This window comes from Vidua macroura, chromosome 2 (assembly GCF_024509145.1).
Source record: "Vidua macroura isolate BioBank_ID:100142 chromosome 2, ASM2450914v1, whole genome shotgun sequence".
NCBI lineage: Eukaryota > Metazoa > Chordata > Aves > Passeriformes > Viduidae > Vidua > Vidua macroura.
Window position 1 is genome coordinate 71,364,679 of NC_071572.1, and position 14,872 is coordinate 71,379,550.

The 14,872-nt window shown below is 44.7% G+C and overlaps 1 protein-coding gene across 2 annotated transcripts in view; it reads right to left on the reverse strand.

Moving 5' to 3' along the window:
• The window catches only part of GSK3B (glycogen synthase kinase 3 beta), a 141,510-nt gene extending 130,171 nt beyond the window's left edge, over positions 1 to 11,339 (reverse strand). The window contains exon 1 of one of the 2 annotated variants that reach the window (XM_053971132.1): positions 11,159 to 11,339. In XM_053971132.1, coding sequence (XP_053827107.1) covers positions 11,159 to 11,246 — 88 coding nt within the window. In that variant the 5' untranslated portion in view covers positions 11,247 to 11,339. The remainder of the gene's footprint in view (positions 1 to 11,158) is intronic. The other variant, XM_053971133.1, reaches the window with a different exon arrangement.
• Positions 11,340 to 14,872: the final 3,533 nt, after the last annotated feature.

Here is a 14,872-nt window from a genome sequence, read left to right on the forward strand (position 1 = left end):
ATATCCTTTTCTTCAAAGAATAGCTGTGGGATGGGTCAGTTTGTAAGAATCTGAAGAGCACAATATTTTTTGAAAGATCATTTCTGAACAACTTCTGGAGGTCTGCAGCTCTTTATGCTAGTAGCACAAAGGAGTAGTTTTTTCCTTAAATCTATGCCAAGTTGAAGCAAAAGTGATTCATAACTGCACCAGCCTACTCTTCTGTGTCCTAGAGAAGAAATACACTCTTGAACCTTCAGTAGGGACACCAACTCTCAAGTCAGACTGCCCAGCTTCCAATAATGTCACTATAGTTTCACTCCATTTTTCACATTTAAAGAGTTACACTCTATACAGTCTACCCCTAGACATCCAAAGAGGTACATTTCACAAGGGAGAACATTCCAGATACAATTTATAAATCTGGTAGAATGTAAGAATTATTGCACTAGCTCTTTATATCTTCATTTTAAAATGGGGGAAACATATTTTGAGGTAGTTGTATATTTAATGTTTAATGACTTACTTTGCACCTAAGCACAAAAATTAGTAATACATATGGCACAGCTGTTTCCACACACAGAATAACTCCAAGTTAGGTTTGAAGAAGTTGCAGAAAACAAAAATTATCAAATAACCATTATTTGACTCACTGAATGTTTAAGTACGAGATGGTTTTATATTAACACAGACAAAACAAGAAATCAAAGTTCAACAGTACAAGAGATGTCCAGAGAAATTCAATGGATTTCAACGAACAAATCTCCAGGAGTTCAGGAATATCTGCTCTCTTCAGTGTCAGATGAAAGCTAATTATTCCTCTTCATCTACAGACAGATTCCTTTCCCTTTATTAACCACTTTTTCTGACAAAATCCTGGACATTAACTGAATTTTTAGAAATACTTGCCTTTATTCTCTACTATTCTTAGAAATCACATGGCTTTCAAATACAGTCATAAAAACTTGCATCTATAGTCTCAAAGCAAAACTGGAATAGCCTATGTACAACATTCTTTGAGAAAGCTGAGTCCTACCCATCAACTTTTTTTCTCCTTACTTCATAAACACCCTGCATCAGTTCAACAATTGAACGGGCTACTGATATATTTTCCATACACTTCTTCCTCATATTTCCCAGAAAAATGTTTTGCACACGAGAGATGCCATCCCTAGCAGCCTTGGCATTTTTTACCCCCACTAGCATATCTTAAGTCTGAAAAGTGTAAGGCATACCTGTAAAGTACTAGATGAGGGCTGCTCACCTCTCCAGCAAATCCCAATGCACCACAACTTCAGAACTTCACTGGAAGCACAGCAGTGCACAAGAACACTGGGAGAGTTGAAAGTACCACAGCACAGAAGATTGCACATGAAGACTGAGTAACCAGAACAAGCAAGTTAAAACATACACCTTACCAGTCTTCCCAGATACTCAGACAAGAATACCATGAGCACTTTTGCATGTGAAGATAAACTTTTGCAATCATACATGTAGAGCAGTCTGCTTTAAAGTAGAAGCCTTCACATGTGGCCTACATTTAAATTCCAGATCTCAGAACTCTAGATTATCTCCTCCCCTTCATACCATATTTCTGACCATGCAAGTGTGTCTTTCTATAATCAAATACATGTAAAAAGTAATAGAGCAAAAGGAGCTGCTGGAGGACAACTTAACATGACTTTTCTCAGTTAGAATCTATTGATTTTGAAATAGTCTACCAGGAACACCTTCATAATTCCACTTGCTCTTCACTTAAAAGAAAAAAGGATTAAATAAACAAAAAAATCTGCCCTACAATAACAAAAAACCCTAAAAAGCATATGTAGATACTACATGTTTTAAACGAATGCTAGAAAACATTTATATTTTGCAATTATGCCACAATGTAAGAATAAAAATTGAGCTTTCACCAGATATTTTGAAATGCAGACAGTGTCATTGTTTCAGTAAATATTTCTGAAGTATCATAATTATTAAAAGTTATAGACACAGCATAAACATTTCTGCACTACTTCCTTTTAGGGTTGGCCCACTGTAATAAATATTTACAGTCAATCATTAACTGCTCAAACATTACCACTGAAAAAATAGCCTGGGTTATTAGAGAAAAAAAATAAATTCACAAGCTATTGCTTAAAGCCAAGGCATTGACACCAAACAGAAAATGTTGCTTGTTGCCTCATGAATCTCTCTACCTGTCTCCAAAATCCCACAAGCATTTCAAATATGCCACCTGGGAAAACAGCCGCTGTTCTTTTGCTGTCAGAGATCCATGTCACTTGTCATGCTTGAACCTTGTCAGCTTTCATGGACACGGAAAGCCAGCTACTCTAGCTGAAGGGAAACTATAGTCCACTGAAGTTGAATCTATCCCAAAATAGAAGAGACTTGCAGATTTGGCAGTTTTCATTCCCCTAAGATCTTCCATTAAGCCCAATACATTTCTGAAACATACTCTGATTGCTTGAATGACATTCAGACATTCCTGCTGGTGAACTTTACTTGTGCATGCGAAGAGTCCATCGAACTCAACTGCCATCCCCATGTCACCTGAATAACAAACTATACACAATCCCAAACCAACTCATGCCCACTGCACTGATCAAGGAAGAGCAAGTTTAAAGCTGAGCTCAATCTAAAACTGGCAGTACCTTATTTTAGGAGTTGCAATTAAAGCTTTCCCTGCCCTCTCACTGACCAATATCATCTGAAGATTGGGTCCACAATTTCTGGAATAGCGAAGTTCTCCCACTCCACACAAACCATATGCTTTTGTCTCTAATACACTTAATAGATGTTTCACTAGAAAACCCAGACAAACAGAAAAACATCACCTAGCTTTCCATGGGCGTCTAAAACATTTCCCCAAGACTCAGATCAAATCTGCGATCCACTGTGGTTACTAAAACATATTGGTAAATCTATTCCAAAGTCTCTAAAACTGGAATTTGATTAGGAAGGTTCTATTCTCTGAGGAACACCAAGAAAAACAATTAACTTGCAACTGCTATGGTGCATGACTATACATACCCATGGCTCACAAGGCAGTACACATGACCACAAGTAAGACGGAAAGATTAGAAGTGAAATGGTCAACAGATACATTCTTCTCAAGGACAACAGCATTTTCTGTTTCTTTAGGTTTCAACTGAGCAATTGTATATATAAAGAAAACAAAACATTTCATCTACTCACCTGCAGAGAGGTTGCCCTGCCAGAAAACTTTCGTTCTCTAAGTGAGGCACAAAACATTTTTTTCTGATGCTGATACTGAACCCCACAAATTGAGGAAATATATTTATGGTTATGGGCTTCATTCATGGGGATACAGATCTGTGCCAAATGATTCACATTTACTTGGCCAACATCCAAATATTCAGTTTATTTAGGCTGATGAATTTGTGACCCCTTCCTCCCTCTAGGAAACCTGCTCACACAGGTCAATTCATTGTGCTGCTTTTCTTAAATAGATACTTAAAACAACTAAGCAGATGAGATGGGGTACAAATAGCATTGTATGCTCTATGTAAATGTTTACAGGAGGGTGTGAATCAAAAAACCAGATTGACACTATCAACTGTGACTAAATAGTTTTCCTCTTTCTACACAGCAAGAAAAAACAAATTCTTCTCTGCAGCAACAGTCACAGTTTATCTTTCTGCAAAACATATTCTTGGCCTGTTTGAAAATTAAACAATTGCCTGCATTCCTGGCAAAAGATATTACTATGAGCTACAGGGATTGTATCTGACAAGAATTATATTCCTACTAAAAAAGTCAAAAGAGATGATGTGGCTGTAAGAAGTCTGCCTTGGATGGAAAAATTCAGCTGCTGCTTCCCTTCTGGTTATAACTTCAGAGCCAACACCCAACTTTTCTCCTTCTAAGTGCTCTGACCCAAAAGACTGGCAATTTTTGCAGCTGCAGTCAAACATTTACCCTCATGTGCATACAACAGCACACTGCAGGGCCAGAATTTCTAAGTCCTATATACCCTCCACAGCATTGCTTATCCAGTGGCAACAATAAGAAATATCCTCCCTTTCCCTTTTGATCAGCAGGTCTCTTATTATGATCATCTACTGTCAGGCATTTGGACTACTAAAATGTTTCTCCAACTCAGTCCAACTGCCTGAAAAGACACGTCAAGCAATGTAACTATATCACTACACATTTTTGTGACATATCAAGTTTAAGAGACATTTTCCAGACACAAAAATACTTTCACCAATGCTACATTGGTTATTATATCCTTCAAAGAAAGAGAAACTCAGCCCTATTTAGACATATTACAAAACTATAAAGGTGTATTTTTCTTAGCTGTGTGTTCTCACTTCTGTACAAGCTAAAGTGAATTTCCTATGGCAGGCACCAAGGCCCACTGCAGCCCCATAACACTGATCCTTCAAGTAACCTGACTCTGTATCACCCACACAGAAACCCTGGAACTCATCTAGAAATTAGTCAACATAGAAGATAACTGGCAGCCCACTTTCACCTGAGCAGGAAGCACTAGCAATGATATACATTTAACAGCCCCTCCCTCAGCTGGTAAAACCAAGACAGAAAATACATAGTCCCTTGTTACAGAGACACAGCAAAGCTCCTGGCAAGGACTGGAGCCATCCCTTCAGAATGAGCTGTTGCTGTATGGCTTTTGTTAAAAAAAAAAAAAAAAAAAAAAAAAAAAGCCCCGAGTTCTTGACATTGACAAGCTATCTTACAACTTTCCTTTCTTCCATTATAAGACAGACTAGGTGAGAACACAAATTGCCTTAAATGCTTAGATCTACTTCCCGTCTGCAAGAGATAAAAGTACAGAGTGAACTGCTTTGCTTTATTTCTTTTTCTGAACAACAGACAAGTCATCTGTGGCAAGAGCACCTAATGAAAAGATTCTTTGGTAGCACTGAACATACAAGAAAAAAAATCACTGTCCACTTCTTTTAGAGGCCCAGCAGTATGACTTCTGGGCATTCATATTTTTGACAATTCTCAGAGAGTGATACAGGACTGCTTTCAGAAAGGTCTCCTACATGGATTTCCTATTGAAATACCATCATCTCGCCTCTCTTACTGCCCGACAAAACATCACGCAGCAACACCTATAGGACTGAGTCAAATATGCACCTTTTTCATGGAAAACACCTAAATAATGACCCTCTCTCTGGGGCATGGTAAGCTATCATCTATGGGGGCTGGAAGGATTCTGAACAGGTGGTGAAAACAAATCGTTGTTAACCAAATCCAGTTTGCAAAAGCTTCAGGTAGACATTCATTTTAGACTTCTGTTTAATGAGATCCAGCAGCACTGACCAGGAACAGCTGTCTGAGCATGACCATGATGTTGTAGCCATTTCTCACAGACCTGCATCTTGCTACCACATCTCACACCTTTCTTACCTCAAGATCAGATTGCTACAGAGCACTCAAGCGGTTACATTTTAAATAAATTCAAAAAATATAAACTGGCATAGACCACTATGCCTCCAAACTTACACCTCCCCCAATGGCAGCATGCAGCATTTTGGAAACAGTCTCTGTAGGATGGAAATGACAAGGGAGTTTCTGGTTTTGCATCTGAAGAAAGGGGGTCTGACCTGTAAATCCACTGCGGGTTTTGAGCCTTTATGGCTGAAAGAGTATTTTTTCTTGTCACATTGTAAATGTTGTAATTGGCATTTATTTTCAACATACATAAATAAAATATCACCTATCTGTGCAGCTTTCTGAAAGAAGTTCTGAAAAGACAAATGTTTTAATTTTGCATGGACTTGGATATTCTGTGAGGCATTCAAACTTTCAAGATTCTCCTTTTCCTAGATGCCTTACTTTAAAAGTTTTGTTTGTCTTTCAAGGCTGCTCCAGGCTGATGCTCATCAAATTCAGAAAGCAGCCAAGTAACTCCACCAGCCATATCGCTGCTACAGGAGACAGCCACTTTAGCACTTCCCACACTAGCTATGGGTGACTAAAAGTCCTCAGAGTAAAGTTGATTTTTAAATTTTTTTAACGAAATCTAAAGGGAGAGAACTCCAGAATAATATTCAAGTTTTAAGTTGTCTACAAAAATTTCTCAAAATTCAGAGGTAACAGACTTTTCAATTTAAAATGGGACTCGGTCATTTAAAACTAAAATACTCCAGTGGCTTGAACCAAGAGGCTTCAAGTGTTCTCCAAGCACCTGGCAGAGTTTAGCTACTGGGTTCAAATAACCAAGGGGTTTAGCATTAATTCATTTCAGAAAATGCTACAGCTGATTGCAGCACAAAGCTTTAACTGCAGGCTTTTTGCACACAGATACCCTGTACACTTTCAGAATCTTCTTCAGCCATCCTTCCAGTTTAAGACAGAGCATGGGCTGAGGGAACAGCAACAGCCAATATCCCACAGATTCATTACCATTGTGAAGATCTGCGATGAGTAAACTGAACAGCAATATTGGAAAATTCCTTTATATTTTATCTAAAACAGCTCTTAAAGATAGAATACAAGAAAATTAAAGAACTCTCTTGGAGCAATAGGGGGAAACTCTCCAGGATGTGGGGGGGTCTTCAGCTTTTCTCATCTCCCTGGCACTGCTTGTGATACCAGAGCATCCAGAGCCAGGATGCATACAGGCAAGGAACACACTCCATAAGCCACAGCTGTGTAAACAGATGAACAAGACAGTTCCAATATTGCTAGGAAATACAGAAGGTGAATCAAGGGGTAATACAAGAGGGGATCACCTCCAAGAAGCAGTGTAGGGAAGAGGAAATGTGCAGAACAGAAATGGAATGCTCAACTAGCTAATGGTATGGATAAAGAGGAAAGAGTCTGTCAGCATCAGAATTAAGTACAGCAGACCGTTCTATTCCTTTTCAGACTACAAGGCACAGCTCTGGGCCACTGTAACATGAAACACTTTCCACTCAGGCACACACGTTCATTAGCTGACCCCCTCCATGCATTTTTTTCCAATCTAAGAATGAGGAAAGCTGCTCACCCAGCAGCAGTCAGAAAGCTGGACAGGGCTAGGATGAGCGATGGCCAGACACATAACACCCAGCAAGCTTCTGGAAGGGAGTGATTTTCCTCTCTCCAGCAAGGAAAGCAGGATGGGCAGCTTTCAGTTTCACAAACCAATTAGGGAGAAACTGCTATCAAAGCAATAGAGAGGGCCCTACCCTAACTGGGTTGAGAAACACCAGGTGGTATTATCTCAATCGTTTTGCCAGTTTCAACAGCCCCACTCATTCCTTCTCACTGAAGGCGCCCAGGGTGCCCTTTTCCAAGGCTCTTCCCACACACCTACCTGGACACCACAGAGCATTAAACTAAACTGTCACCTAGACACCACTGGTACCTAAAAAGCAGTCCCTTTTATGTTGTGGTTTGTGGAATAGCTACTAAGAGCAACAAACTTACAGACTTTATTCCTTCATGAATGACTTTTGAAGAGCCATCCCACTCTGTGTGAACAATACACAGCAATATAGGCTTACCAAGCTATTGTGCTTTCAGGAGATTTTACAATACAGAAAAAAACCCAGTGAATCTAAGAAGAAAAGAAAAACTTCAACAAACCCCAAGTTTGGCACCACTGAAACATTCTTCCACAGAGTCCAAAATGAATTATTACAAGACTGTCTTTTAGATTTTGCAACCAAGAGTATGTGGTCAACATCAGAATTAGCTAAAGCAAATAAAACTGCCTTCCTCACCCTCTGAGTTGACAAATCCTGTATAACCAATTACAGACCCATGACACTCACACATAAAGCAAAAACTCTTCATGGCAAGTGTTAGCCAAGACATTATTTACTGCAGGCCATCAAGACAATTGGCTACAGTTACAATAAGTACTGCTGTCTGCAAGGACTTGGTGTTACTTGAAACACGTATATTTCCCAGAAGCTCAGAGAAGGAAAAAAAAAAAAAAAAAAGAATCAATTCTACAGTTATTAGATGAAAATTCTCAAACTACAAGCTTTGAGACTTCTATTTTTATACTGATATTTTTAGTAATGTGTTGCATGACTACCCTTTGTATTTCAGGATTATTTTTGTCCCATTTGAGAAACAAGGTACATCTGTAAGCAGTGTAAGAGCAACTAGCTGAAGAACAAAAGAAAACTTTAAGCTCCTATCTCTTCTCCTACTATAATGAGCAGGTTGATAGTATCAGCAAGTGGAAAACTGGAAGCCTAGCTCCCTCCTTTTGAGGGACAGGCTTAACACAAGGAGTATACACACGCTTCTTTTTTTTGTTCAGGGAAAGCCTACAGACCCAGCAACACAGACCCACACAAAAAATACCCTATTTGAGAACTATTTCAATGTAGAAATCCATATGGTTGAGTGATTTCCCAACTACCAAAATATAAATAGAGAAATAAAAATAGTTAGATTTCAGAAGACAGATGTATGGCTTGAAAGAGATACATGAAGGCCACAGGGTTCCTACTGTTGCAGAGATGTTAAAATCCTTGTAACATCCCTGACAGAGCAATGAGAGCAGCATGCATGAGAAGGCATTTTTCCCAACAGCCAAAGGAGAAGCAGCTGTTGGTAAACACCCATCCTTCCATTCAAGGCTTCATTCAGTTACCAACTTCTGAGAACAAAGTATCGTAAATTCAACTGCCAAGAAATGAAAAATCCTTGCTCACGCTTTCCTCCCCATATAACTTGGGAAGAAGTGCAATCACAGTAGGGTTCTAGTTCTGCTCCTCCCAGGAAACACAAGGAACAATGAACCCTCCTCCAGTATTTTATGAATCCTTTTCTCATCCCTTAAATCTATCCTTCCTAGGTAACTGTTGCAGCACTCAGCCAGGAAAAGCAATAGCTGCAACAGACATCAGAACAAGAGTGACTTCATCATCTGATTTCACCCCTCCTTACAAATGAGACCAAAAAGGCTGACACCAAACAAGTCAGGTTTTGCTTCCAAAGACCCACACCAAGACAGAAGCAATAAAGATGTCCCAGACACTCAGAAAATACCAACCCATCTATTTTCACCTTCCTCACAAGGACTCTTTTGTCCCAGCTTTAACCAAAACTAGTTCAGAAGATAACTAAGTATCAGCCTATAAATATAAATCAAAATGAAAGAACCGACCTAACTCTGTTCACCATACAAGAACTCCACACTGGCAATACATATCTTGCTAACATCATGTGTTGTTACCAAGACTCTGCTAACCAAAAAAAAATAAAACCTTTTTTGACACCCTGGAATTTTTCTCACTTAAAATGCAAATAAAAAAGTTAACTTCCCAGGCTGTCTTACATGGCTGGATTAACTGAAAATAGAAACTGCGCTTCCCACAGAATCCTTGAATGTGGTTCTCTTGCTTTGTTCTGACATTTTTTTCCAGACAGCAGAAGGACCAGGAGCACATGACTAGAGAGACTGGGGGGGTTATCACAAGTGCATGCGCTTTATGTTACGGCCTTTGTTTCTCCCTCAGTGTTATACACTTGGGATTGAATCATATTTGCAAACTTGTTAGTCTGCATCAGTTAGCACCCTCTTCAAAGGCAAGCATCTGTCTAGTCTTGGACCTCAAATAAACGTGGAAGGAGCATCAATGACCTTTCAAGAATCAAGCTGCAGAGCCTGAATAAGACAAATTTCATTGCTGAGTATGACAGGCTGAGGTCTCGCTTGGTTTAGACAGCCACCTGCAGAAATACTGACCAACAAGACCTGCTTTCCATTCCACAGGCACATAAAGTAAGCCAGTAAATTAAAATGGAGTCACCCACAGTTCTCCTCCGTACAGATCAATAATCCTTAATAAATACTAATGCTGGACCTGATCAAACCTAAACTGTCGTGCTGCTAAGATGGGTTAACTGCACCCATGGTTTTTGGAGGGCTGCTGGCACACTGATCATGCAGTTATAAGGTGGACTACAGCCCCTGAGCCAAATGCTCTCTTCAAGGCTTCAACAACAGTGGAAGACATTTCAGTACAAAAAAGCTATCAAAATTTCTCATCTGTCAAAAAGCTCTCAATCTCCCAGTGCTTTGGCATGAAACACACTAGCCCCTTCGTTGGATGCAGGCATGTACCCACAGAGCCATCTCAGGTGTGGCTTTACGCGAATATCAAATAGATCAATCGAATGGGAATGCATATTGAGCATTCCTGGTCCAATAAAAATGTCATCCTGCATTTCCGTAAGAAAAAAGAAAATATCTCTAAAAACTACACTGTTCATATGAATCTGGAAGAACAATTCAGGTCTTAATGTGAGCATATTCAAGTCAGGAGTAAAGAAATTCCATATGATAAGCACATAGCTGATCTACAGCAACTCAGAACTGGGCCTTTTTGTATCAGCACAGAACATTTGTTCAGGTTTAATTCACATTTTTAATTCCCATAAAGTAGCTAACCCCATCGGATAGAATACGAAGAATGGGCACACATTAAGCATTTCTGACATGTCTGTGCAGAATAAAGCACAGGCCTCATTCTTAAAAAATATTCCTCTGATCAGAAAATTGGAAAAAGAATGCCAAGCTTGACATGTGAGCCCATGGAGCAGTTATTTCAAAATAAGCATTTTCTTATGCCTTCTTCTGAGCATTTTACCAGAGCCTGGAGGATATTAGAGACACCTTTTGTAAGCTCCCCTCCCCCTCCTTTTTTTTTTTTTTTTTTTTAATGGGCTGGACTAAAAGGTGCTCACACCCGATCTACGGGTGCATGGAAAAACCTTCCATGCTCTCTCCCCTTAACAGCCAGGAGTGCTTTAAAACAAAAAACTCAAAAATATACATAATGAACGTGAATGTCACGGTCATACCTGTGTGCCCGCAATTCGTTTCCTCCTTTCGGTGGGAGGGGGGGGAATGAAAAGGAAATAGAGACTACGGAGCTCCCAATCCGTTTCACAAAGGGGGGAAAAATGGCTTTTTAATGAGGCAGAGGCCGCTGGCAGCGACCAGGAGCTAAGGACGAGGACAAACCCATCGGGATTTTCCGTCCAGCAGGCCCCGAACGGAGCGGCGGCGTGCGCCTATTCAAGGTTAATGGGGGGGGGAAGGGGAGAGAAAGGAGCTGCCGAGGCCGGGGCTGGGGCCAGGCTCCCTCCGCCGCTCCCCGCCTGGGCGAAGGGCGGGGGCAGCCTCCCCAGCCCTCACCCCCCAACCCGAGGAGGGCAGGATACTCACGGCTGACTTTCATGCTGCCGAAGGCCGAGGGCTGCTGCACCGGCTTGCAGCTCTCCGCGAAGGAGGTGGTCCTGGGCCGCCCGGACATGGTCTCTCCCGCTCTGCCCCAACGGCGATCACCTCTCTCCTCTTCCTGCCTTCGCCCTCCGCCTCGCCCCGGCGGGCCCGCCTGCCGCTCCCTCGCTCGCTCAGCTGTAGGAGACGGGTGGGACGCGCCACATGAAACGCCGGGACCCCCCCCCTTCCCCCCCCGGGGAAGCCCCCTCCCCTCTCGGTCTCTGTCGCCCGGCGGCTGCTGCTTCTTCTTCTCCTGCCTCCTCCTGCTCCTCCTCACGCCGCCCGCTCCTCACACGACCATCCTTCCCGGCCGCGCCGGTGGGTCCGAGAGCCGCCTCCCCCCGGCGCCGCTCCCGAGCGAGGGGGGTTCGCTGGGCCTCGCTGCCCCCACCCCGGGCGCCAGTCACATGGGGCGGAGGCTCACGGCCCGGCTCCTCCGATCCCGCCGCCGCCGCGTTTCTCTCCTTTTATTTGCTTTATCTCTTTTTTTTTTTTCCCTTTTCTTCTTTTTCTTCCTTTTCTTCCTTCCCCCCTCCCCGTTCCTCTCCTTCCCCCTCGCCTCTGAGGGAGGCGGCAGGCAACGGAACTATTTTTTTCTCTGGCGGAGGGATCTCGGGGCACCGCCGAGCGGAGGCGATGCGGCACCCAGGCGCAATAGGATCCGGTGGTGGCGGCGGGATCCGCGGCGCGCGGAGGGGGGTGAGGCGGTCGGGCGGCCTCGCTGCTCGCTGACGCTGCTGCTCAGTGCGGCGCTGAGGCGGCGGCGGCTCCGGCGGTGCGGCCGCTCATTGCGCCCGCACGGGCAGCTGGCGGCGGCTCAGGCAGGGCACGCTGCACTGCGGGCGGCGGCCGGCGACGACGGCACGGGCCATGACGGCGGCGATTTTCCTGCTCCTCCTCAGCCCGGCTTCAGAGCGCTGGCGGCGGTTGCTGCTTTTGCTGCTGCTTCCCCAGGCGCCCAAGGCACACAGGACTCGTCCTCCCGGCTGAAGTCTCCCGCCGGGCCCCCCTCCCCGTTCCTGCCGATCAGTCCCTTTGTCCCCGCTGCTCCCTCCGCTGCGTGCCGGGCTCCCGCCGCTGCGCTCTGTGCGTGCGCCAAAGCCGCGCAGCCGCCCGTGCCCGCCGCCGCCCCACGCTGCGGAGCAGCCGTAAGCGCCGTCTGTGAATACCCGGCCGAAGAACCCGGCGCGCCCGCGAGCCCCCGGCCCGAGGCCGTTACGGAAACGCCCGAGCCTTATCGGGACCAATCCTGAGGCGGTTACAAGAATGCCTGTAACCGGCCGGAACCAATCACAGAACCACCGCGGGCGCGACCGATTCTCCCCGAAGTAAAGCGGAGACCCAATCGGAGCACGCCGCCGCCGCCCTAGCAGCGCGGGCGGGTGGCCAATGGAAAGGAGGGCTCTGTTCCGGCCATCGCCGGGCCAACCCGAGTGGAGCCGAGGAGGGAGAGCCAATCAGGGGGCGCGCTGCCTCCGTCACCCAGCCCTGGGACGTCTTCAAGCCGCAGCCCGAGGCGGAGAGCGGCCGCGGGCTGCGATTGGCTGGCGGCGATGAGGCTGCCTGCAGGGGACCAATCGCGAGGCGCGGGGCCACGGGCGCGCCCGCTCCCGACGGGGCACGGCCGCTCACCTCTGTGGGGGCCGGGGGAGGGCAGCGCGCATGCGCAGCGCGGCCGGGCACCGCCCCTCAGGCGCGCCCCCGCGGCCCGTCCCGCCGGGAGCGTGTTTGGGGCAGCGCGAAAGGAAACTGGAAATCGTGGGGTTTGTGCCTAAAAGCCGTCAGGCACATAGGTGTTGCGGTTCTGCTTCATTGAGCCGTGAAAGAAATGGCACTGACGCGCGCAGTGCTGTCATAGAATCATAGAATGGTTTGGGTTGGAACGGCTCTTCAAGACCCTTCGGTTCCCACCCCCCTGCCATATAGGCAGGGACACCTTCCACTAGACCAGGTTGCTCCAAGCCCATCCAACCTGGCCTTGAACATTTCTAGGGATGGGGCAGCCACAACTCGTCCGTGTAGCCTGTTCCAGTGTCTCACCACCCTCATGTAAAGAATTTCTTCTGAGTATCTAATCTAACCCTACCCTCTTTCAGTTTGAAGCCATTCCCTTTTGCCTGGTCACAACAGGCTCCTGTGAACAATCTGTCTGCAGCTTTCTGGCAGGAGACAGGAGGCTGGAACAGTCATGTTCATGAAGCGATGGTGAACCCATTCTGCACAAACTGGGCCAAGCAGGGGAAAGAAGATCAAGGCTCTCATAGAAAGTCCTCCCAATTCAGCTGTTAACAGCAAGGCTCCCTCACAGGAAACACAGTTTGTATTGAGGCACTAAACACCCTCAGAGTTAGGTCCCACTGCCACCATAAGTAGATTGAGCTTGGCTGGAGTTCCAGGTACTGTTCTGGAAGAACTTGTCCTTCTTCAGGGCTCTCTGGAGCATCCCTGGGGGCAGCAGCTCCCAGCCCTGGCACAGCCAGCACTGGAGCACTGCTGCCTGCTGTGAACTCAGTGAAATTACTCGGCAGACATCAGCAAAAACTGAGCACTGCTTGCTTATGCCATTAAAAAAAAAAAAAAAAAAAAAACTGCTCTTGCCAGAATAGTTTATACCACAAACAAAATAACTTGGACTAGCAGAAACATATTTTGCCAGTGTTAGAGACTAAGACTGCTGTTTTCTTTTAAGGCATCAAAATATTGCCAGATTTACTTTTTTTGCAGCCCTGTTCTGAACACCATTGCTATGTGACCAAACAAAGACCTGGCCAAAGGCAGCTGAATTTATCCTTTACAAGAGCTGTTTTCCAAAGCCAAAAACAAACCCAGTCTCTCAAAATGGTCCTGTTCAGCACTTTGCTTGCCCTGGGGTGGTTGGCTTGCTGGAAGCCTTTTTTCCTGCCTGATAAATGATGAGTGGTTTTACCCACTATAAAGGCCATGGGACTGTTTAAGGTTTGATTATTCAGGATCTACCTGTGCAGCTCTGTACAGCTGGGAACCTGACAGGTGAGAGTGGTGAGCCCTAGCAAGGGCTAAGAGACACTGAAGTCACAGCATAGGAGTGCTCCTGCAGCCACCCCAAGCCACCCTACCATACTCATTGTTCCAGCCCCCCTCTGAGACACCACTGTGTCAATTGTTACTTAGACACACCTTCAATGAGCTGCCAACAGTGAAAATGACATTTTCTCTCCCGTTTGGCAGAGCAGTTGTCAAAAATTAGGGTTACAGATTGGGTTAGCTCTCTGAAGAGCATTCTTACATAAAACAAAAAAGTAAATATGCCACCAGGAAGTGGCCAGCTCTCTTGTACCTGAAATGTACCACCAGGCATTCCAGTAATTATTTTTTCTGGCTTTGGGCATCAAAATGCTAACACAAATCACATTTTCTTATTTTCTGACAAAGTTATTTCAAATTACTATATAAACAGGAGAACTGACTTAGGAGAGACAGCTGAGCTTTGTTTCTTGAAAAAGTTGGCAGTCTGAAAAACAGCAGGTGGGGGCAGGGTGAGCTCTTTGTTTTTCAGCATTTGCTGTTAGTCATGATAGTAGTACATAAAAATCAGACCGATGCATAATTTATACTGGTGGTGCCCATTTGAAAAATGTCCCTTAAAGCTTTGTAATGAGTCTACAACCTGATAATAAA